Source organism: Ischnura elegans, chromosome 5, assembly GCF_921293095.1.
Source record: "Ischnura elegans chromosome 5, ioIscEleg1.1, whole genome shotgun sequence".
NCBI lineage: Eukaryota > Metazoa > Arthropoda > Insecta > Odonata > Coenagrionidae > Ischnura > Ischnura elegans.
The window spans coordinates 60757670-60783853 of NC_060250.1; the positions used below are offsets into that span (position 1 = coordinate 60757670).

At 38.3% G+C, this 26184-nt stretch overlaps 1 protein-coding gene across 1 annotated transcript in view; it reads right to left on the reverse strand.

The window, feature by feature from the left end:
• LOC124158970 (H/ACA ribonucleoprotein complex subunit 4) overlaps positions 1-25227 on the reverse strand; it is a 28767-nt gene extending 3540 nt beyond the window's left edge. The window contains exons 1-12 of the mRNA XM_046534413.1: positions 25142-25227; positions 24760-24899; positions 24274-24490; positions 20971-21086; positions 19841-19976; positions 19262-19375; positions 17392-17552; positions 12514-12634; positions 12264-12382; positions 11620-11723; positions 6183-6258; positions 918-1031 (exon numbers count right to left, since the gene is read on the reverse strand). Coding sequence (XP_046390369.1) covers positions 918-1031; positions 6183-6258; positions 11620-11723; positions 12264-12382; positions 12514-12634; positions 17392-17552; positions 19262-19375; positions 19841-19976; positions 20971-21086; positions 24274-24490; positions 24760-24899; positions 25142-25154 — 1431 coding nt within the window. The 5' untranslated portion in view covers positions 25155-25227. The remainder of the gene's footprint in view (positions 1-917; positions 1032-6182; positions 6259-11619; positions 11724-12263; positions 12383-12513; positions 12635-17391; positions 17553-19261; positions 19376-19840; positions 19977-20970; positions 21087-24273; positions 24491-24759; positions 24900-25141) is intronic.
• Positions 25228-26184: the final 957 nt, after the last annotated feature.

Sequence of the window (26184 nt, forward strand, 5' to 3'; positions counted from 1 at the left end):
GAGGGCCCCCAATCACATCAGACAGCCCCTGCACGCAACATCATTCTATTATAATTGTCTTTTTTGGTAATTTTGGAATTGATTTTGAGCTACCGGTATGTGTGTAGAAACATCAAGATAAATAAGAAGCGATGTTGACATTATTAGTGATAGCATATGTTAATTTTATACGTACCAGCATTGCACTCATTGTACAGCATACATGAGTACCAATTAATTGCCGATTGACCCATTGGTTCCGAAATTAGCAGATATTTGCATTGTTTACAAAAATCAATCAATTTAAGTGGTATGGACAATTTGTTTTACTGAAAACTGTTAATACTAGATTTGGTTTTTTCCTATCAAAATCGCAGGTTACTGGAATGAAAACTACGAGAATACCAAGCACTTTAAGTTGAACAACTTGATTTTACGTGCAAAAAACAGGTACATTTTTGAGGAAAAATTAAGTACAGGAAATACTATTGAGCCGAAGAGTTTTAAAAGTATATGATCCAACATAGGAATAAATTCTCTTTTGCATGTGTTTTGTTGCATTGAAATTGACTGTTTCATTTAAACGCTAGAGCTCCTCAAACTTGGGTGTCTTCCTTTTCTTTTTACAGACATTAAGTGAGCACACAATTCGTACAAAAACCTACTATAGAAAATTGACCCATTTAAGTACTAAATTAAGAACTGGAACTGAAGCCAAGAACCAAACTGGAACCAAAAACAGTACACATAGTGAACCATCCCTACAAGAAAGCATTACAGTGTAGGGCATTAATGGTAGAGACTGATGAAAACTGGATGATCTCAGTAGTACATAGTCTTGCTATGAAATAGGACACCCTAAATCAGAGAACTCTACCTTCAAAGAATATTTGCAGGTGCAATTAACAAATGGAACTATGGGAACAAGATGCCCATACCTTCTTGATGGCGACCTCAGGATCAGCAACCTCCATTTCTTCCACCTTCCTCTTCTTTTTCTTCTTCTTCTCCGAAGTAGGCATCTCCTCTACTGGGCTTCCACTCATCTGACGCTATTAGATATAAAAAATATTATTTTTCCCTTTAGCTCTATTCCTTGTTAGTTAATAAGTATGTTAATGTTATGAATACTAATTAAAGGCATGGTAGAAATTCAGAAAATTATGCACCAAAACAAAAAGACAATAAAAAATATCTAACATTTACTTTCAGCAAAACCTATTTAAGAGACTCAATCAATAGAACCAATTAAAAACCAATGGGAAGAAAAGTGATTTAACCTAATCTGGTTAACCTAATTTCTCAAAACTGTACACTAAAATAATTATTAAGTTTCTATGACAGGCACCATACTTCATTCCATAGCTGCTGCTGATGTCCCACAGTAAAATCAAGGTTGTATCATTGCCACTTTAGTGAGAAATAGGATAGTTTCGGCATTTTTTATGGTCTCTAATGAAATTTTACAATGCTCGGAATATTACATATTTGGGATCAGTTTCATTTTACATTGATATTTAATATTTTTCCTTATCCTCATCAGTCAACAATCTGAAGATTGTTTTGACACAGTTCTCCAATTAGCAAGTTATTTCTTAATTTCTTCTTCATTTTTAGCTTTAGGAAAATGATAACACCAAAATAGGCTGGTAAATATGTCATGACCTATGTGACAGAAAAGTTTTCGAGGGCCTTGTACTTTGTTGTTTTCATCCATTTGATACAAACAACTGGACAAAAAAACTAGTAGGATTCAAATTAAACCAAGTTAGTAGGAGCAGGTTAATTAAAATTAATGATTTTACACGCTGGGAGTGCTCCAGCTACTGCTCATTAACATTTCAAATACCGTATTTGCACGAATCTAAGACGAAATTTTTTTCCCTCCTAACTCCTGCAGAAAAGAGGGTTTGTCTTACAATCGGTTGCAAAATTCTAGACGTCAATCGGGTTGCATAATTTACGTCGGAAAAATTATGGACACCTCAGTTTGCCACCTGATAGCTATACAACGAAAAATCAACGTTAAAAATATCTTAACAGTAATTTAGCACATTAAATTGTGCGTTCAAGTAAAAAAAGAAATTTTTCATTTTTGGGCAGCAGGCAAAGATTCGGTGCGTGCCGATCAGCTGCCGGGTGCACTTCTGCCGTGTCCGCGAGATTTCCTACTTTACCCTGGGTTCGTCACCATTCAAGTTAAAGCTCGATCAACTCACAAAATGTTCGTGTGATTGGTTACAATTTGCCTAAATTGTAATGTTAAAGCCTCAATGCCGTCGCGGAATAAACTGCTACAAAGTCGTTGCATTTTTCTCAGAGCAACGGTAATAAGGCAATATGATTTGCCTCTGATTAGAGAGATCGACTCAGTTGTGATTCCGTGCCTTTCAGAGTATTACGATGGCAGAGAAAAGAAGTTATTACACTGCCGCTTTCAAAAGAAAAGTTATTCAGTGGAACCCCGATCTATCGTACCCGTATTGATCATTTTCCCGCATTCATTGTTCGCCGTTTCTGGTCACAAATAAAGTTGCAATGTAATTTTTTCTTGCATCTCCGAAGTATCGTTTTCCCGCATTGATCGTTTGAAGATCGTGGTCCCGATGTATAATTTTCCCGCATCCATCTTTTGACGAAAATGAGACGAAATAAATACCATGTGTCATTTATGGCTAATAACGACAGGCATATAGATTAAATCTTCCCCACAAAATGAAACTACCATTGGGAGAAGCTCAAAGCCGTGGGATAGTAACATAAGCGCATTTCCCAAGATCCACTATCCCCCTCCATTCAGCACTCGCCTCCCCCCTCTGACACTTTCCTCTTCTCCAAAATCAAACAAAAGGTCCCAGCTAGCGCAGGGATTGTATTACGAAGACCTTAGCTGCGAAAAAAATATCAAGTTACACGAGAACAATAGAAATGCGTTTCACGCCCCCCCTTTTCTCACCCACTGACCTTTTTCAGCCTACCTGCTTCAAAGTTCCCAGTTTTTGGAGGTCAACCACTGCATGAATCACCTATTAGCTCAAAAGGTGTCTAACAATGAATTTTGGCAATTGGTATTATACTTTTACTAAGCTGAAATATTTGCAATGTGCTCGTAATTCAAAAAAGAACGAGACCAAACACGATGTATTTCTAACGTTATTTAAGTATTTTTAAGCAAGGATCTAGTTGGAAAAATACGACGGTGATTTTTGGGGAAACTCTATATCCTCGTAGCCGAGCTTCTCGGCAATTAATGCAGCATTTTTTTCCAAAAACAGGATATCAGGTTATTATCAGTTGTCAATTTACGAGTTATACCATAAGTCTCACTTGTCAGAGTTACTGACGAAGGGATATCTTCTCAGGATATTTTGTTCCTCCCTACTAACAATCCGAATTCATCCGCCCATCTGGCGCCACGCTAATTAGAAAAGAATGGGTATCTTTGGGACAAAAAATTTCATGGCGCAGTCATATGGTCATGCTTCACCCACTGCAGTATGCTCTGCGTATGCCGAACGCGATAGCATAGCTCGAACGAGTGGTTCAGCACTTTCCAGGGTGGCTTGCCTTCATACCACTGAGTGTTTTCCGTGTGGGTTTAATGAAGTCAGGTTTCATTTTCACTAGTTTAATTTTATTTGTCTATGGACCATGGCCCCTCCGAAAAACTATTAGTCGAATCAACAATAAGACCTAAGTGTCTCGATAAAGTACCACTATTCCTGTCATTACACGCAAAAAATCCTGCATTTCCTGGGACATAGGCAACCTAGCCAAACATCCCGCATTGAATGTTTTCCCCTAGAATTCCCCTAAATTTTTTTCCCATAGTGGAGTTCCAAAAAAGGGGGGGTCGTCTTAGAATCGTGTTCGTCTTAGATTCGTGCAAATACGGTAGATATGAAAAAAAGATATAAGAGCAAGGAGTAAAATTATTATTAACCATTTTTCTCCATTAAGGTAGTTTTCTGGTCACAAAGGTGAACTCTCACAAAAGGAGAGTCACAAAACTGGGTCTCAGATTTCAACTCTGACTCCATCAGGATATGTCCACGGATCACCCCCCATATGGGGTTACATAACCAATAGTTTAAACAAAATACACAGTTAAACATTTACAGGTCTATTATATTCCCTTAGAAATGAGCTCCAATCAACTAGGAGCAAGAGCCCAGTGGCCACGGAATTCGACTCCTACCCGGAGGTCCTACATTTGTTTCTTGAATGTGGCACTTTCTTTTACAATTTGTTTACATCTTTCATTTTACAAATGCCTGTTGTTCATTATTATTTCCACGATTTTTCAATGAAAATTTTATTTTTCTGCGTGGAAATCATTTTCTGCAATGTGGAAGCGTCAGGTGTTTTCCCATTTTCTTCACACGGAAGCCTAGTTTCATTTACGTTATTTTTGTGTCGCAGCACGAAACTTTTTTATGTTGCAGCTGTACTTGGCTTCCTTTTAAGGTACTCTATGGACTCATTTTCTTACAATTCCATCCTAATTTTTGTAACAAATTATGAAAAAAATGTTGCATCCAAGAATGGAACCTAGGACTTCTGGTAAGGAGTCGAATACCGTAACCACCGGGCTTCTGCTCCTAGTTTAGGGAATATAATAATAGACCTGTAAATGTTTAATGGCGTTTTTTGTTTTAACTATTGGTTATATAATCCCATACATGGGGACGATTTGTGGACAGCTCCCGATGGACTACAACACTACAAAGTTTGGTGATTGTTTTTCGGGTTCATTCTGCATTGACTCACATTTTGCGGACGACAGTTTCAGGTGCGTTCCTGCTCCCGTCTTCAGGTCAAATGATCTGCAGAATTGCAATCCTTTATATATAAGGCTGGTCAGGCAGCTATTGATTTGAATTCCATTGTTGGAAGAGCCGTTTGAATTATGAAGCTAAAGGATAGCCGTCCTCCCTATTCAAGTTCTAAGTTCTTTTCATGACTGGCTACTTCTATCGCCTCCCTTATCTGCCGAGGGAAATATTTATTTTCCCTGGCGATGATTTTTGATTCTTTGATTAGTACGACATGCCCAGGTTCAAACCATGCATGCTCTGCAACTGCAGAAAGACGAAAATTTTTCTTTTCTGTTGCCTAAAGGTGTTAATTTATTCTGCATTTGAGGGATCTAGATGTTTGCCCAATGTATGATAGACCACAAGAACACGCTACTTTATATGCACTCCTTCATAAATATCGGATGGGTGACGATCTTTTTCACTCCGGAGGCGGTCAGAGGTCTTCTTCAAACTTTTAATCTTGTCAGAATGTCATTTTTGGCGAGAACTCTAGCAATAGGGTGGTTTCCTAATATTTTTTTATTGCCTAAATCGAAAGATTATTACTCCTGGAGTACGTATTTCACGCTTTTAGATTTTTAAATGACGATATCTATTTTTCGTGATTAAATGAAAAGTAAAAATTTTGAAGCACGCAAAAATGCGACGGCTAAGTATGAATGCAGGGAAAACCCCGTGTGACATCGTTCTGGTTCCCGCTGCCATAAGTGAGGTGACCTTAGGGTGAGGCTTTGAGCGCTGATAGGATGCAGGATGCTAGCAGGCAGCAGAGTACCCTGCTACCTGGTGGCGCTTGGCTTAAATAAGGATTATTAATACCTTATCAAACAAAGGAAACTTTCCGATCTTTGGCAGTTTTAATAGGTGATAATTAAGACATGTTTCCCTGAGCTCTGTGCCTCATGCATGCATTGGTTATCTCAGACAATGTAAAACTCCTATCTACTCGTATAAAAACGCCTGTGACGTCACATGGAGTGGCATCGAATGGGCCAATCCGGCCTTTTTCAAATGAGGATAAAAATGACCATTACCATTCGTCTAAACCGGTATTTCTAAAACCAAATACACAATTTGTATATTATGAATACACTAATAGTGGGTAACACATCACAATCCATGCCTTTCGTTTTCTTTGATGTAGGAAACTACCCTCTTCTCTCCGAAGTTCCTGGTCGTCCGGACAAAGTTTGATTGAAATCTGAGACCCAGTTTTGTGACACACCCTGTCAGCAGAAAGTGCTGAGATTTCCAAAAATTAAGAGAAAAAACATAAATAGTTTTCTCCATGTATCGAATACAATACTGTCAAACGAAAATTTTATGACAGATTGAGTTATGAGCAAGTATTTTCTGTCCTTGGTGTAATACTGGCACACTCACCTTTCTGGAGATTGCTTCTTCCACAATGGCTTTGGCTTCCCTCTCCTCTGTAGAAAGCTTAACTGACTGACCAGAACTGCACATGAAATTAAAATTATTGTAAGTGTAAATAATGCCACAGTCATCAATAAAGCATGTACTTCTGAATGATTACGATTACAACAATGAGGCAAGTTATGCAAAATGTTTCAATTACCTTGTAACAACGAGGTTGAATATTAATAATAATAGAAAAGAAGAATAACACATGATTGGTATAATTTAAAAAAGACAAGTCATAATGTAAAGTGAGTCCTAAAATAAAGCTTTAAAAAAATGATCCCACTAAGGATTATTCAAATAAAACTGCAAAACATCAAGCAAAGTATCAAACAATAATAATTTAGGGTTCTCACAGGGTAAATTATAAAATTCATGGTTTTGTCAAGGTTTTCACGGTCTAAATGTCGTCAAATTCACGGTCTGTGGATAAGGCATTTCAGACAGAAATATTGATCACGTAACAATCATCGGCGTAACATAGACTACAAATTTAACAAACGCGACAGAATTTGAATGCAGACGCTGCAATGAAAGTGCTATCTCTTATGACGTCACCTATCGTTAGCAAAATGCAGGGCCTGGTTGTAAGTGGGAAATAGAAGTAGCAGGGTGGCAGGGAAGTGAAGAAGTGTCTGATTTTTTGCCAGGGTAAATGAACACTTTAACGGTTACCGGTCCTCCAATTACAGGCTTCAGGTCAATGTTTCGCCATGGCTCACGGACCAATAACTGCTCTTCGAATACACGTGTATAGATAAATGTGTGGACAGTGTCTGCACATGAATCAGCCTTAAAACATGACCCAAATATCGATTTTTCTTTTCATCTGTCAATCGGAGTTCTACAATCTAGTTTGAAAGATTTTTAAGGCTTTATGGGAAATTCATGGCTATTTCCGTGTTTTTTCACGGTAGACTGAATTCATGGCTTATTCACGTTGTTCAGGTTTTCATAGTTGAGAGCGAACCCTGTAATTTAGGTACAGATAAGCAGTGGCGGCTCGTGAGTCAAATGCTAGGGGGGGCGCACTCCACCGGGGGGTCATAATTTTTTAATATTTCGTGTATTTTATTAAGTTTTTACGGTAATCTAGGAATTAAATTTTGTGATGCCATACGTTCCGTTTTTTTCAACAAAAATACCTAGTTTTCCTAATAAAGCTTGATTAATAAATACTAAATGCAGTAGACTCTCGGTTATACGGATCGGCTTAGTCCGGACTCTCGATGATACTGATCAATGATCTTGAAGACTAAAAATATATTTGCTGCGATATTTTGCAAATACAAACGAAAATACGTAACTTTAGGTTTTAGCGCCTACATTCTTCGTGCGGATATGCCCGCAATACACTTATGGTGTTCGTTTTTCAATCATAATGCGTTATTTGTCAAATCTATTCAACATTTGCAATGATTTAGGTAGCAATGACACTTGTAACACCTGAGGAGGGAGGAGAGTGTCACTGACTTCCACTAGGCAACAAACACTACTAGAATGCGCGCGCTTTGCTATTGCAGATGTAAACTTTGATGGCGGTGTTCGCGTTGCTTCTTGAATACAGTATGATTTAAAATCAACAATTAAACATTTCTCACACATTTTAAACAAAATATGAAATACTCACAGGCCTTTAGTTATATTGCAAAAGTCCATCCTTCTTTCATTCTGTCCAGCAAAGTGATCAATTACACGTTCGTTGAAATCAGCGCTGGACAACAATTTCTTTCTGATTAAACACATGGCAAGGGCACTAGTCTATAAATAAACAAGGGACGACACAAAATAGGCCGACGAAAAATACGACCAAAAAGAACAAGGTGCCTGGACACAGAATTGGGACAATTTTTCCCTATATTTCCCTTAAAAAAACGAGCACTGTTGATTAATTCAAAATTGTCTTCTTGAATGTACACACAGCACTAAGAAACTTCTTAATCGGCAATTACGCACAATTAACTCCTCGAAAATGATGTCTGAACTCATTTCACTCCGTTCTTTCCGAGAGTCTTGCCGTTACTATAAGGACGACTCAAGGGAGATAGAAGTCGTGGTCCACTAATGCTGATTCAGCTGAGGGACGAATTTAAGGTCAGCAAAGGCATTCAAGCAAACAAAGGACGTCACGGACCATATCCTCGAGTCTAAGATTCATATGTGGTAAACACACGAGACGCCAACGGGTCGCATTTGGAATAACCGTGTCTTCGAAATCATTGCCATGATATAATAGAGAATAAGTTCTAGATCGTAAAAGAAGACGACTCGACTGAGCCACAGATGGGAGCTGTAAGGATTTCCGCACTGATATGAACTCTTCGAGGCCACATAAATCAGACCCAAGTGGGCATTTTCCGTCAGACAGCTACCGCTCTGCCGCTGAGGAATTAGGTGAACATGAACTAATACAACAAGGACGGCTAGAAAAATGATGAACCTACACACAAAAGGTGCATTGTACGCGGCACTTCATGACATTAATTGAATGACTCTATTTAAAGTCGCGCTTAACGATTTAAATTATATTTAATCCTTCACCCTTTCACGCACGCAACTATTTCTTAAATTATAAATCAGTGGGAATTGTTAACTGATTTTTCCTAATACTGCAGGTCTTTTGATAAATTTATCTGAAAAATAGGTACCGCATTTCTAATCATCGGGAAGATATGAATACATTGTTCAGGCCTTAACATTATAACATTAGTTTCCCCAAGGTTCTTGAAATTCGTAATCATAACAGAACTGTGGCAAATACTCGAGAATAGTTTTCCTACGTCAATACGGCCTTTAACTGGTTGGATTTTATGTGTTCCGGAATTCAAACACCCAAAAACGCAAGCATAATGAGATAATTTATTTTCTGTAGCAATACCTACCAGTAATTAAAAATTAAAATCGTATAACTACACCCAGTACAGTGACCATTCTGATTCCGTACGTCCCTTTTCTGTGGCAGCACCAAGTAGACGCCAGATTGTACGCCCGCCGGCCTGCGCAGCGATGTCAACTCACACGTCGCTCTGCGCATTCTCGGACGACGTCCCAAGACCTCCATAAGACACAACGTTAGACGCGTCATAGCACCAGCGGCCCCCACCACTACCACTCTCCATATAACTGCATGGGGATGGATTGGGACGTTCTGGCCAGCGCCCCACGGCTACAAATACGAACTTCTCGCGCTGTTTCTTTTCGTGTTTTTCCAACACTTTCGATGTATGGGACTGAAAAAACGCTTTGATTAATCAGATGTATAATTATAAATTAATGGATATTTATTTTTTTTACTTTTTCAAATATTTGGGAGGGGCGGCGTCCGAGAGTCCTTATGGGCAAACCGCCACTGCAGATAAGCGTAGTAGAGTTATCATAAAATAAAATTGAAGAAGATCCAAATGATAAGACGGCCGAAGAATTCCTAATTAGCTTATGTTTTAATTATTGGGATATAATTGGCACCACTACAACATCATTCACAAGTCTATGAGTATGTGAATTAAGTCTATGAAGCTACGGATCCTAAGACCCGTTCACATGGATACAGACAGTCCGCACCACGGGTCGCTGCTGTTAACATAGGCGCGGACAAAATCCGTCATCGTCCGGCACAACACCAGCTGGTGCAGCTTGCCTAGGTAGAAGAACCCCATACTGCCAAGTGCTCTTCAAGCAATTGCTGTATACCAGGTTAGAAAAAAACGGAAGACAAGTGCCCGTAAAAGGAGGTTTAGGGTGCACCCTATTGTGGCACAAAGAAAATTAAAAGCAGCTTTCATGACGAAGTTTGTCCCGATGAAAGTTTTACAATTATTTTCGCATGTCCACTCCCTTTCACTGTAAACGGTGAAAAGACTCGCACTGTTATCTCCAAGCTTGCTCCATTTCCAATGAAAAATTTGCTTGGTCCACATCAGCCATTCACGTTCATGTGTAATCACAATCCTGTCTCTGTGCCCGTTAAGCGTGCAGATGGTCCGCAGGGTGGAGTGGACAGAGGATGGCTCCTCCACTTGCAGACGGTCTGCACTTATGTGTTAACTTCCATTAACGTCAATGGAACCTAGTCTACGCGTGTAGCGTGGACTATCTACATCCATGTGGAACGGGCATGAAAATGGTTCGGTTATTTTCACTCCTAACCACCTTCCTCAACCATTTCTCCCGTTGGCAAGCGTTGTGAGCAGTCACATCAGCAGAAAACAGATGCCAAATTAAAATTAACACGAAATATCCCTTTGTTTTCATGTGGATGAGAATATTGAGAACACCCATTATGCTAATATGAAGAGCACAGGATACAGTGAAACCTCGATATAACGACACCCACGGTGCACTAATAAACACTCGCTATAGCGAATTGTCGCTTTACCGGAGGTGGAGCAAATAATATATATACCTGTTGTGAACAGATATACAGGAGCAGGAGTGGCGCGGCGACAGATAAACATCTATCCGATAAACGTAAGCATAAATCCAGACGAAAGGCGATGTTTTTTTGCATCACTAAATTTCCTTACTCAAATAACGACTAACTATTCAAACAATTTATAAGCGCCGCACTGAATAAAAATCATGCAAAGCATTGTTTCGTCATCATTATATTTATCGAACGACAGTTTACCACATAAATTTGAGACTGAGCACTCCATTAACTTCATTTCTAACAGATCGCTAGCAATTACTGAGGTTAAGGAGTCTTCATGAAAGTCTTCCGGCGGTGAAACCCTCGCTATGGCGAGAGCCAACACCGAAAGAGTCTCGTAAAAACGAATTTTTTAACACGCTTATTAAAGGGTCAATTGACGGTGCATCGGCTATCTCTCGTAATAGCGGGGGTGTCGCTATAGCCCGTACTCGCTTTAACGAGGTTCCACTGTACTTAGTTTCTGGATTATCACATTGCTGACATAATATGATGACAAAAAATAAGAACTCGGGTTCTAAGATTCTAATGAAGCTATAGATTTAAACTTCTGGAATTGAATTTTTTAACGCAGGATCTAGTTTTGATTATTTGAATAATAATTTACAGATTCTCTTTGGTCTCAGCATACTGCCAAGACTGAAACTAAACTACACATCAATGCTGAAAAAAGGGTATTTTCTCAACTTATTTAAAAATCAAACCATTAAAGAAAGGAAAACAGAATCATTCATAAAATATTCTAGATATAAAATAATACATAGAGGAAATAAAAATAAGGCATAAACTTATTTTCAAATATTGGGCGAGAACACCAAAAACTCTGAGACTCAGCTCGTGCTTTTGAAAGTTCTCCATAGAATGAATCTTCAAAAACTGATATGGTGACCAAAATAAGGTGAGGAGGATAAATTAGTCACTTCTTAAGTTGAGATTTTTTTAAACCATGCCTATTTCATGTTTTCATACCTGTAACATGTGTACTGGCTCAACCAATCCTTAGGCGTGTTCTCATTTGGTTTGCCATACTTGTCCAGGAGTCCTTTCTTAACCATTGACTTCTTAATGGATGCCTATAAAACAGTAATTGAAAGGTTATTGTGAACATATTGTTAATAATACGACAAAAGACATTTAAGATAAAAATTCATCTTAAATGGAAAACACCAGCAATCCTCCAATGTCTCAAATATGCTGACCGAGAAAAATTTGACTACTGATGCATACTTAGGAACAGGAGACTTTGAAAATAGGGGTCACTTTGCAAAGATTCATAAATTGGAGGCTTTACTGTTTAATTAAAAATTGTAGCTCATATATAGATATCTCCCATCCTCCCACTCAACACAATGTGAAGTAAATGAGTGGAAGCAATTAATAGATGGTTTCAGCAAATAGAACCGGACAAAGAGAACTTTTAAGATGATTAAAAAACAATAACCGTGGTCTGTAATATGAGCGTAACACCACTAAATTTGAAGATTAGTATGCTACAATCCTAAATGCAAACGGAATACTTTCGCATACCTTCAAATATGATAAACTACCATGAATGAACTCATTAGTTTTATACTTGAATTATATGACATGATGGAAATAAGACAGATACTTACTGTAGGTCCCAAGCCCCATTTCCGTGGATAGGTATCTTTCTCCATTATCACACGCTTGATTTTTGCTACAATACCATGGTCACAGCTAGCTATTGTCGCTGTTGTCATCAAAGCAATTCCTATTTGACATAAATGGTTTACAAAAATGAAATAATGGTAATATAGATTACATACAGCTATAGTATATATATGCTATAGGTACTTAATTAAGAAATTAGAAACTCAATGATATGCAAACAATTATACATACCCAGAGCAATAGCTTCCCCTTTTGTAGTTACAATTACTATTTCCTCATTCAACTCAATGCCATCCTCATAACGAAGCACTCCAGGAAGCATTATGCGAGCACCATAGCATACAGCATTCACCTAGAATAGAGAAAAAAAAAATGACATTGTAGTCGACTCTACCATTCCAGGGCATTCAAATCAACAGAGCTATTCACATCTTGGGATTGAGGCAACTTTTAAAGATTCTCCTTCCCTCTTAATCTTGCCTGAGTTTTGGTCATGAAGAACATTTCCTACCCTATACATAAGGTATCCTCGGGTTGAAATGGTTCCAATCTGAACATATAATACCAATATGAAACAATATTTAAACAGCTTCTGGGACCAAAATCTGCCAATGTAAAATTCACCAAGTATTGGGTATTGTAGGTTTCAAGATTTTAAAAATTAAAACTGAAGATTTTGATTTTTCAAGATTCGTTACAATTCCATTTTTTAATTGCTTCTCGTAAGCAGTAAATGTCAAAGTTCTCTGCCAAGGGCATATGATACTACAGTTTTAGAATTTTGATCTTCATGAGCACGGATTTTGATAAACATAGAACAATAAAGGAGTTAAAAAACATCCAAAAGTATATTCACCATCACCAGGGTTTGGGAGTTTTTTGTTTCCTCTCAATACATTCACCTCCTCAAGGAGGAACTCCGAGAGGAAATCTGAGATCCTCCTCCGAGAGGGGAGAATAGGAGAAGGGAGAAAGTCCAAAAACTCTCACGAGTTTCTGAAGCCAGAATACTCCCTCCCGATCGAGGAAGAGGACATTTAGTCATGGAGGAAGAGCTATTTTGAGGATTATTTCAGGTAACCAAATGTTCTCCTCTTGTTAGAGCTATGCTGTGAGGACTCTGGGAGGAAATGAAAAGTGGGTCCCAACCGCCATTAGGGTCCCTCGGCGCGAGAGGTCCGACCCTTTCCTATTGTCCGTGTGGGGATTACCGCGGCCCATTCCGGCTCTCAGTGTCCCACTCAAGGAAGGGGCTCATGGTCACTTATTTGTTTATAAGTTAAAATAACTAAAAACTTTCATGTTGAATTTATTGAAAATCAATGCGAGGAATTAAATTCTGTATGTTCTGCTGATTGGTTCCAAATTTTAAACGGAATTCTAGCGTTCATATTAACGGAGTTGATCATCACCTAGAACAATTTTTGGAGACGCTAAGGTTAGATGTTTAATTATTATTTCTATAACTCACTAGCAAGTTTGTAGGAGCGATATTGTAATGATTTACATCTAAAAATATACGTTAATTTGTTAGCTCCATTCCAGATGTACATTTGCGGTGAAATTCGATAGAATATTCGATTTAACTTCTATGAAAAAAAGCCCTCGTAATGTAATAAAATATGATTCTCTCAGTTCTTTGTCGTGAGCCAAAATTACAGCGACTATTTTTAATAACCTCTTACCAACCTTTGAATTCAAAGGTATTATAAACGAATTTCGCTATAAATACTGATTAATGCATATCCTAAAAATTCGTAAATTTAATGTACGATAATGTATGATAAGGAATGTTTTACGTAGACACATGTTGTGAGAAGCATTCCATACCATTGGAGGAAAGACAACTGCTCTACCCAGGTAGTTACTCTCATATCTTGGATCTCTGGTCAGGTTGCACCTCACAGAGTTAGTTCGGGACACATTAGCGCATTGATGTTTTCTTGGAAAAACTTATTATCCTCCAACTGGAAGACCCAAGAGTATATTGGTGTAAGTATTCTCCTACTGAAATATGTACGTGGAAGGTGATAACCTCACTCTTCTCGGAATAGCTCATTTTCTTTTCAAAATTTTCTTGGCGTGTATTCAAATTTAGCCTCTGTACGCATTCCGCTACCTATACCAGGGATGGTTTTTGTGGAGCCCTGCTGTGCGATGCAGTCCATACCATGAATGAAAGAGAACTGCACCACCCAGGTAATTACACTCATATCTTGCTTCTCTGGTCAGGATCCAGGTGGTCTGCTTTGTGCCCCTCACGGGCTTATTTCGGGACACATTAGCGCGTTAATGTTTTCTAGGAAAAACTTATCATCCTCCAACTGGAAGACCCAAGAGTATATTGGTGTAAGTATTCTCCTACGGAAATATGTACGAGGAAGATGATAACCTCACTCTTCTCGGAAAAGCTCATTTTATTTTCAAAATTTTCTTGGCGTGTATTCAAATTTAACCGTAAATGTTCTGTATGCATTCCCCTTCCTCCTCCTGCAAGGATTTTTTTTCAAATGATGTTTCGGTGGAATTACATTTTTTCTTGGAATTATACAGCCAGGATTTTTTTCTTGAAGTGCCTTTCGTTTCGCTTTCGTTAGTTTTGCTTACGTTCTCGACCTGTTCGGAGTTGCTTGGCCGAGAGGAGCGTTAGGCAAATTTCCTGGACTTAACTTGCACTGGGAAAATGTCCCGGCTAGTAACGGATCAATCGATCCTGGAAATACTTACGCAAACAGACAGTGAAGACGAGGATGTGAAAATGAGGAGTGTGGATTTTGGCATCATGGATCTAAATTATGTTAATATCATAAATCGTAAATACCTAGAAGTAGGCTAGGAACATTGAAATATTTAATTCCCTTTAAAGTATTTGTTGGTCTATGATATAATGCCGTTTTGCTGAAAACCCTAAAAATAACCGTAGAACTTCGTTTAAAAGTTCTACAGGCATTGCAAAATGAAAGGAATACATTGATGAACTGACATTTAATGCAACAGTAACAATTAAAAAAAATTAAAATTGCACTGGTAACAATTAACTGACCGCAAAAGTACGCCGGGATGGGCTGCTCTCGGGGAAAAGGGTCGAGGATTATCCCCACTAGGAAAGGTCATTATGGGGAGGAAGCGACTACCTGGTCAGTCCCAAGCCGAAAAAAAACTCCGTACGGGGCGAAAAAGAAAATCTCAAACCCTTCGTAGAGCCAAAAACAAATTCCCGCGAAGGAGCATTTATTGTTAGTCATCGGAGAATTTCGCAGTTGTTCACAGCCCTGCGTGTCTATGCCAAAAATGTCTCCAAAAACTGTCCCATATGGCCCAAAAACTGCGCGGAATAATTTATAAGTGCTCTCCAAAAATGTTTCAAATATAGTTAAAGTTACTAGTCATTTTAAATTCAAAGTTTTGCCATTTCTATCACTTCTACAGTTAACTCTTTCGCTGCTGTTCAATCTCCGAAAATCTTCTCCTCACATGCTGCGAAAATGTTAAAATGCGTTTCGTGGCCCCATGGAGCAGGTACTTCCAGGATGGGTGTGGTGCACACTCCGAAGGGTCGCTAATCCGCGGCCCTATCCTCGACGAGCTCATCCACGCAAGACCGTCTCCTCGACCCTACCAGCGGGGGGCCTACCTCCCGAAAAATGACCACTCTGACTGCGATTTCTAATTCAATTACTCAATGTGATCATCAAAAGTAATTGTTTTCATCGCACTCCTGCCAATCAAGCAATCAAGTACGTCTTTGAACCGTGTTTCTACGATGAAAAATAACGATTTGGTTAACTTTTCTAGAAACGTGGCTGCGGACAACCGGAAAAATGGCCATTTCAGCAAAGTTAACAAAATCTTTATTTTTCATCGCAGAAACACGGTTCAAAGACGTACTTGATTGCATGATTTTCGGGAGTGCGATGAAAACAATCATTCTTTGATGATCGGATTGAGTAATTGATTTTCAACTTGCAGTCGGAGAGGTCACTTTTCGGGAGGTAGTCTGCCTGCTCGTAGGGTCGAGGAGACCTGCGTGGGTGAGCTGGTCGCGGATTAGCGACCCTTCGAAGTGCTTCGGCGTAAGTGCTGACCGCATGTCTCCACTCTGTCCAGAGCTTTGCCTCATGAGCCGTAAATACTTTTTTTGTATTGCTCTAGCTCATTTGGGAGGAAACTCTTTTCGGAGGAAAGCCTTTTCATTCTCCTCTTCACATATGTTGGAGGAGAAAAAAACTCTCAGAGTTTTTGTATTTCCTCTGAACAGAGTTCTCCTCCCAAGAGTTTCGGAGGTAAGGAGTTGGGAGGAATCCCTCCTGACTTTCCTCCAAGGAGGACTCCCAAACCCTGTAGGGAAATTTGTAGGGAAACTAGGAATGCATTACACCATTGAAATACACCACCAGTTAGGTTAAATGTTCTGGTGTGTCTAGAGTGCATCCATTGTAAAAAATGACAAATTGTAAGAGTCACATTCATTATATGCCCCAGTGGTGCAGCAAGGGGGGGGTTATAAAACCCCCCAGAGCTCGTAAAAATTTCTGGTTACAAATTAAGTTTAACCTTTTTTACCTGATTGGATTAACATTACCAATAGAATACTGTAAGGATTTATAGAATATCCCTCAGAAAGCCGCAAAACTAACCATTTTGATCCATTAATCGTAAAATTTTTCTGGGGGAGGGCAACTCCTCTCGCTTACCCTGGCGGGCATTCCAAACCCCCCAGTTTTAGTTGAGCCTGAAACCCCCACTAGCCTTAATTCTTAGCTGCACCCCTGATGTGTGCCACTAGGTTCTGGGTTCCATCAACAAAACTGTACTAAACACTGGTGGTGCAAGCCATATCAGCATCAAATCTAGAGATATTTTACTCCGTACAGCAACAAAACAGAGTCTGAGTTGCAAGCATCATCATTTTTCCCAGAAACATACATACATATATTATAGCACCCATGGATTCTGAATAACAGTGCTAAGACAGAGTCAAATATGCATAATTAATAAATACGTAACATTGCCTACACTTCTGTAAGAATATTAAATAGTCATACACTTTTTGATTAACAATGGCTTTCCCTAAAGTGTAAAAATCGTGAATTTGAAAGTGTTACTTACTGCACTGTCCTTCATAATGACCCTCTTATGCTTCACCAGCAGGCCCTCAAGAGGGTGGATAACTCTGCGAAGGTACGATTCATCCTTATAAGTGTCATACAACCACTGTGCATCTAACACATCATGCATGGTCACCATTCCAATTTTCTCATTTTGGATACCTGTAATCAACCAAAAAAAACAACATAAGAGACACATTGGTCAAATATCTTAATAACAAACTTCATTTTGGATACCTGACCATGACAAATTTTTTTACAAAGAGGTGTATATTGTACAAATGCTGATGAGTAATAATGCAAGAAAAGTGTCACACCAAATAAATGAATGATAGGAATTCAGGATTTCCCTAAGCAGATCTTACTGCTGAAAAGAAGTAGCCCTCTCATGACGTAAACAGCTGTGATTGAAGATGAATTCCCAAAATGTAAAATTTTACAATACTAATGAAAACAATTTTTGCACAGGTGAATGACTACTTAGCAAGAGTAGTTCCCTACAAGAAAGTTATGCTAAAAAATTAAGATATCATCAAAATTTGCTGATATACTTTGATTGACAGGTTTTAAATCCTTGTATTATTACTAGGGATGAGTCGATTCCAAATGTCGATTCTCGATTCCACCGATTCCCGGGCATGGAATCGGAATCTAGAATCGATCGCCTAAAGTCGATTCCGATTCCATCGATTCCAGGAAGATAAATGTTTTGAATATAAACTATAAGCTTGGGGCATAAAGGCTGCCTCATAGTTTTTTAAGCTGCCTCAAAGTAATTTTGTTTTTATATTTTGGGGGGTCCGGATCCTCCGGATTTCCCCCTCTCGCTACGCCACTGGTCAGTGGTTCACCCTAAGATTTTTCCTATTTTCATTTCCAAATCCAATCGTAACAGTTTAGGTCCTGAGCATGTAAAGATGTTTTTAAAAAACAACTTGAAAGCCTATAATATGATCTTTAATTTATAAAAATATAAAAATGTGTATGAAAATTTAAAAAGCATTCCTTTGATTATATGTACCCAGAATTGTCTTGAATAATTATACTTTGTTTAATAGCTTGAATTTTAAAATGCATTTGGTTCCGAAAATATCCGATCCGAAAGATCTGGCTCCAAAAATCAAGGATTCGATCCGAATCTGGATCCGAAAAAAATACTTGATCCGACCATCCCTAGTCATTTTATTCCGTTCAATTTTCAAATTTTAATGACAGCAATGCTACAGTTAAATCAATATCCCACATTTTAGAAGGATTAAGAATCGATGGAATCGGAATCGAGAATCGGGAATCGATTTGAAGGAATCGAAATTGGAATCGGAATCGAAAAAAAGTGGAATCGACTCATCCCTAATTATTACATACCGTAAATTTCACAAAAAAACACCCTTTTAGCTTTTTCTCATGCTGCCAAGTATCCCAAAGCATTTTCAGGCCCTCATCTGTTAAATCTATTCTATTAAACATCAAATATGATTAGTTGAGGAACCTGTCCTTGCTTGCCAAGCTCACTTCCCGAGTTTGGTATTGACCAATATTGGTAGCATTGACAAACATCAAAAGAGGGCAGCCTGAGAATTGATTTCTGGCAGTGCACATGACTATAATTGGTAGCTGCCAATGCCAACAATCATCAGTAGTCATTTACAGAATTCCGCTCCATGAGTAAAGGCCAAAAAATCCTCTCATTTACCAGAGGAATCAATGCCTTCGAGTTTGTCTATTAAGAAATAGGATTCCTTTTCCAGCGAAAATACCTTATACAATAAACAAAGGAAAGAATCTAAAAGCAGACAACATTCAAACTTAAATTATGATGACAAACTTGAGATTTCTACCAAAATAACCAATGCTTCAAAAGCTACGCTCACCTGATCTAACCCTTCGAAGTTCAAGCATGACACCACCAACACCCAGAAGAAGACCAAGGTGAACACACATCGTCCTTACGTATGTTCCAGCTTCACAACTCACCCAATATATGCCTGAGGAAGAGCATTAATACATGTTAGCATTGGTGTCTCTTGAATCCATAGCACATTTTAAATATCACCCATTTAACACAAGCAATCAACACTTATTGTTCATTTAAAAACAATTACATTACTAATGCCTACATTCTGAAAATAACATAATTAGCTCTGATGATAGCATTAGTTTGGAGAAAGAGACAACAGTAATAAGTCAAAAATTCCAGGATGCTAACAAAAAATACAGCCTTTTTTACTAGAGCTACAGCCAAAAGTTTTCCTTCATTCAGCCTAAAATTGAATGATAAGGTTTATATTATTATTTTATGATACTAAGATGTCAATCAAAACTAGTATGGTTTTCAACCATGTCACTGACACTTTTCACGTGGTTTCTTCAGAAATGTTGGCTATTTAATATTAGCTCTACCTTAATACCAAGGCAATAATAGCCGTATCCCTCGCTATGAATGACCTTACCCATATTTCTTTCTTCATCATATTCCAGTAGTTTACTCTCATAAATTGTCCTCACACGCAACTGTCTTTTCACAGCTGATATAAGGGGTGGTCGCTGGAACAATGCACCACGTAGCTTCTCCAATGCCTGAGCAACCTGAAAAAGCAAAAATAAAAATTGAAAATTCATCATGAATTCAACCATTCATTCTAGTTTGAGCAATGCATGCTTAGAATGCAAGTTATTAATTAATATACCCAACTTCTGACTGAATCGCCCGGAAAAAGTAAAACAAAATATATAGTTACAACATGAGGGACACAAAAATAAGAAGCAAATTTGGAGTACATGGTGACAAATAACTATTTTTGAGTAATTCACAGGAGCAAATATGATGCCAGAGTGAGTGGCTGGAGATTGAGAAATTTAAGGATGTGCATGGAGCACTTTTTGATCTCGAGGCGAGTTGAAACTACTCGCAAGTATCGAGTTGAGTCTAGTAATTTCTGGACCAGGCAATACAACAATGGATTCTCGAAAATATTCTCATTTTTCCAATACCCTTGTAAATTTCCTATTCTGAATCCTTAGCCTGATTTTGAAAGGAAATGATAATGAGGAACGTTGATAGTAATTTTGTCAAAATTGGGAAAAACCGGCATGGTCCACCAAAATCTTGAAGTTACAAGTTAAAAGACATTCTTGTTTCTTTCAGAAATCTTATCAATTTACCATTGTCACGGTGTTTGAATAAAGAAAGTAGGGAAGGGTACAATAGTATCGGATGAGAAAGTATGAGTGATGCAGCAGTCCACTCAGATTACTCTGAATACGCTGCCAGGTCAGAAGACGGTAGGCTGCCAAAGCTGACGAAAAGCTATTAGGCACCCACGTCGACGACTGTAGTGTTCGACTGCTACATATACATCAAGCTGAAATTTCCAGGCCAAGGCATAAGGATGAAGTAAAGACTTTAAAAACGATATTACTACATGAATTTTATGTTAGCGCTTCCTGTAGGCAAATTCTGGAACTTACTGGCCTCAACATCTCTTTAACCGAAACTACTCGACTCGACATTCATTATGCAACTCGAAACACTCGAGTCGAGTGCCAACTACTCAACTTGAATTTTCCCTAAGAAATTTACCTTTGCCAGTCCTTCCACTGCAGAATGCAACTTGAAGACAGCCACATACTCCTTGCCTGCTGTCTGCTGAGACTTGACTAAACGAGTTGCACGCTCTATGCACACAATGAGGCATCCTAAAAAGAAAAACACAAAAATGAGGAAACTTTAAAAACAATATACCACGTGGAAATACACATTATGTTTCCCCAAACTTACTTTATCATTCACTCAGACAGAAGAAATCAGGCACACTTCAAAGATATCAATGATCTATTTTGAGTGATGTGCAGGGCTTGGACCCCACAAGCAACTGAGAAAACGTATCTTTCAATCTTACAAAAGCATAGTGTTAGGGAATGCCCTATTACCCGATATGGTGAAAATTTTAAAATATGCATGCTAAACAGATAGGAATAGGGGCTTTTTCTCCAGGGATAACAAGGTATCACAAAAAGATATTTAAAAACCAAAATAATTCTGAACCCACATATACATTCCAATTAAAATAAAAAAGTGAATAAAAATTTTTCCTATCACTAGATTTACCAATGAAAAATAAATCTTGCGAGACTTCCATTTTGTGCCCCATTGGTTAAGTCATAGGAAGTCTTTCGCAGATCCAATGGACAACTTTATCTTAAGAAATAAAACCTTATATGAAAAAAATGAATAAAACTTATTCGTATCACCAGATTAACCAATGCAAAATAAATCTTGCGAGACATCCATTTAATGCTCCATTGGTAAAGTAATTAGGTCCACTGAGAAATGAGTCAGCCAATCATAGGATTATGCATGTTATGCAATATGCACGTGTCTGTCTCGAAGACTGTAATATATCAACTCTCACATAATGTTGTACCAGTTTAATGAATGTGACGATGCAATTTGAGTGCATCTTCATGTGCTCTTTCCAGGGGCTGAGAGATTCACTATGAGTATGCTATGATATTGAATACGATTCCATTTATTAAATATGCATGGCCATATAGTCATTTATTGCAGATAATTCCTGTAGCACCGTTCCAACTATGCATACAGTTTGTGGTAACGTTTAAATTCTAGGTAGTGGCAAAAGCACTTAAAATTATGCATAGGAGCTTAGCCTACTTCATGAATCGAATCGACAAGCAATCTTCGGCGTAACTTTCAGGATAATCTAACAAATGTTATGGAAATGCAACATAGTTATTTTGCTGTTACAATTTAATCAACATAGCAATTGATTTAATGATTGGGGAACCAGCAATCACAAGTATTAATCCTGAGAGGTACTAGTCTTCCAGTGGATATTACCAAGGTAAAGTGGGATGCATGGCAGCAGGAATCAATATTCCTAGCAAATAGGGTAGTTTCCTTCATCAAAGAAAACGAGAGGCATTGGTTGCGATTTGTTACCCACCATTATTGTATTCATAATATAAAAATTATTCGGTTTTAGAAATACCGGTTTAGACGAATGGCAATAGTCAATTTTATCCTCATTTGAAAAAGGCCAGATTGGCGCCCATGCGATGCCACTCCACGTGACGTCACGGGGACCTAGTTTCTATACGAGAAGATAGGAATTTCACATCGTCTGAGATAACCAATGCATGCATGAGGCACAGAGCTCAGGGAAATATGTCTTAATAATCACCTATTAAAACTGTCTAGGGTCGGAAAGTTTCCTTCGTTTGATAAGATCCTTATTTAAGCCAAGCGCTACCAGCTAGCATGGTACTCTGCTACCTGCTAGCATCCTGCGTCGTATCAGCGCTCAGAGCCTCACCCTAAGGTCACCTCACTTACAGCTGCGGGAACCAGAACGATGTCACACGGGGTTTTCCCTGCATTCATACTTAGCCGTCGCATTTTTGCGTGCTTCAAAATTTTCACTTTTCATTCAATCACGAAAAATATATATCGTCATTTAAAAATCTAAAAGCGTGAAATATGTACTCCAGGAGTAATAATCTTTCGATTTGGGCAATAAAAAAATAATAGGAAATCACCCTATTAGTGCTGGAAGAAAACATCCACGAAAACTGGATAACATTCCAGCTTCATTTTGAAGTTTATTAAGGAGCAAGTAGGATGTAGAAAACCCAAGCTACACTAGCTGCCCTTCCACAATTTCAGCTGTTGAGAAGAAATTATACCGTACACTATGAACTAAGACATTATTAACTACTGCTGGAGAGGAAGCCACAGACTAGGCAGTAACTTTCGCCCTTGATGACTGAGTGTGTACGATTGGATTGCATTAATATCGTAGTTTGAAGAGTATTCTAAGGAGAAGTGGAATTAAATACACAAGTGGCATAAGTTAAATGAAATAAAGCAGCAAGAGGAAGAAAAATTCAGTCACTTTCTCACGGAACCCAAAAAACAAGGGTAAAACTGTGGATATGGTGATCGGGAGGATGGCATTGCTTGCGATCGAATCACAGAGTCTGAGATGTTACACTAAGTGAACCCCTTCATGGTGTATCAAACAAGTTGGACCAGGCATTGCCGGACTGCTTGGCAGCTGAGCAATCTAAAGCTCAGGTGAAGGAGATCCAAACAGATTACTGTGTGCTGCAGCAAACAAACCCGTTACTGTCGCGAGTTCCAATAGTGATCACAAAATCACACACCATCCCACTATTATGAGTAGCAAATGTGGAAAAGCCACAATTGCGGCCAGTATGGGAAAGTTTGCTAGTGTTGTAAAGGGAAAAATTAATTTCCAATTATTTTTTCCTTTTCATTCAATAATTCAAGATAGTGTAAAATCAACGTAAGCTACCAATGTGATTGATAAGTATCTGATGATAGACACTCAGCGTATTACACATACTAACGGCAGGACTTCTCGAAGGGGCCTGGATCCTCTATCTTGAATTATCATAAGAGATTTTCAGTAACAAATTAGAAATTTTGGGAGCCAACAGTCAATGTATGTGAGGGGTAGAATGGGTAACCATAATTGACAGGAACACGAAGTTCCTAAGCGCATACTTACATGTCCACTGTTTCGGTTTAACATCCAGCTATTCCGAGATGTAATTAAATGTATATAAACACAATGAACAACCATCCCTTCGGAATACAATGCCACTACTCCGAAATTTCAATACAGCCACCCCCCTCTAAGAAAATAGACGGAAGGGAAAACTGTGAAGACGCCAGTAAGAGGAAAAAAATATTTACTATGGGAGATCAGTTCGGCACATTTTACGAACAATGCACTGATCACTTACAATAAACAGCTTCGAGAAACGGTAGCAGAGTAAAACCCGACCGCTGAAACTTTAAAAGTAGATCGTTTGAAAAAGAATACACTTAAAGACCTACCTGTCACTTTAGGATCTAAGGTGCCAGAGTGGCCGGTCCTTTCAACTCGTAATATTCTCTTTATCCATGCGACGACTTCATGAGAACTGGGATTGGAAGGCTTATCCAAATTGATGAATCCTGAACGGACATAATCGGATATATCTCTCTTCAACGGGGAGTTACCAAAAGGTAACGGAGTGTAGTGGCAAGTGCGCACATTAAGCCGGTCGAAGTTCTGAAAAAATAACAATTAGATAGTATATACGCATTTCATTAAAATTAAAACATATTACTATAGATTGAAGATATTAATTACTATCCTTAACATTATTTCTTAGATAGAAATATTATCCAATGGATTCCAGACTTGAGCATCTATGCAATAATGGTGGCAAACAGCCATAAGTTGACCGCTTCATTATTTTATCAGCAATAATATTATTCATCGAAGAAAAGCGATTGAATATAATTCCAGTACTCAAGACACTAATGAGACATACTAACTTTAAGTAGAAGAGGCCAGGTAGACGTATCCAACACTACTTTATCTTCAGATGGTTTAACAAAATAACTTTCGTCCGCATCTTCACCGTTTCCGGCTTGACTCTTCCTCTTCTTCTTGGACTTTCTCGCAACATCATCGCCTAAAAGAATAGTCATGGAATGATATACAAAGCTTTATAGTTAAATTTCAAAAACCATTTCATTCATTGTACAAAAATTCGAATTAACATCTACGCGGGGCACCAGCCATGAAGGTAGTAGGAGATTATCAGTAAACATGAGTGAAAACAGGGCATCTGTGATAATAAACTTCATATATTAACTAAATTAACAAAAAAGTAAATAGAGAATACGAAAATTCAGTTAATACACAGCTGCTTACCAATTTCCATCATCTTGAAAATCTTTTTAACACGTGCTTACGCTACCGACGGCATGGTACGATTCGATTAACTTGTCCCACTGTGGAGATTTTGTTTTGGGAAAAAAAGTTAGCGGGTGGTAGGTATCACAGGATAATATTTCTAGCCGACATAAATATGCGTGGAATTAAATTTCTGATTAATTTTAATTTTTCATTGAGGTTCAATCATTTTCTGCGACCAACTAATACCCATTTAATAGCACATTTCATGATAATATAATTTATTTGATAAATTATAGGTGGTCGTATTAGTGGTTCGAAATTTCATACGTTGGTATAATCGTATAATGTTTGCACAGGAATTTGGGTTGGCGTATGTTGGCTCGGTAGGTAATTCATTATTATAAGAATTCGAATAGATTGCTTAGTTTTTTGCAGAATTAGCGGACTGATAGAGATTTTGAAATCCATGGCGCCGATTACCCGGTATTTCATACAAATTCCTTAACTTTTGTTATTGAAAATATGCCTGCCATGGCAACCGTGAAGAAGCGCGGGAGAGCTGAATGTTTTTGATCGATTGTTTGCGTGCTAAAAGTGCAGTGTAGTGTTTTGGAACAATGAATTGTATTTGATGCTACTGTTTTCAAGGCACCAGCGTGATTTTGGCGAATAATAATTGGTGACAGTATACTTTTATCGAATCTGCTATTATCGTCCAATCTTCACCAAATTTTGGATTAATAACTTATTTCACGTTGTGAACAAACCTAGAGGTGGGCGGAAGCGCTACGATGACAATACAAATAAAAATAACACCATACATAACTTGATTTCGGAGTTGTAACTTTCACGGTCAGGCAGCCATCTTGGATGACAAAAGAGAATCGAAAGCAATTTACATACGAATCTAATACGAAAGACATGGCGGCATATTGACTTTCTCAACTAGAAAAAAATATCCCTCGAGCTGGTCCAATTCATAACAAAGTGGGATGTAGAAGAGGGTAAATCACTTTCTGGGCACATGTACGGGCTGGTCAACTGGAAAAAAATATCCT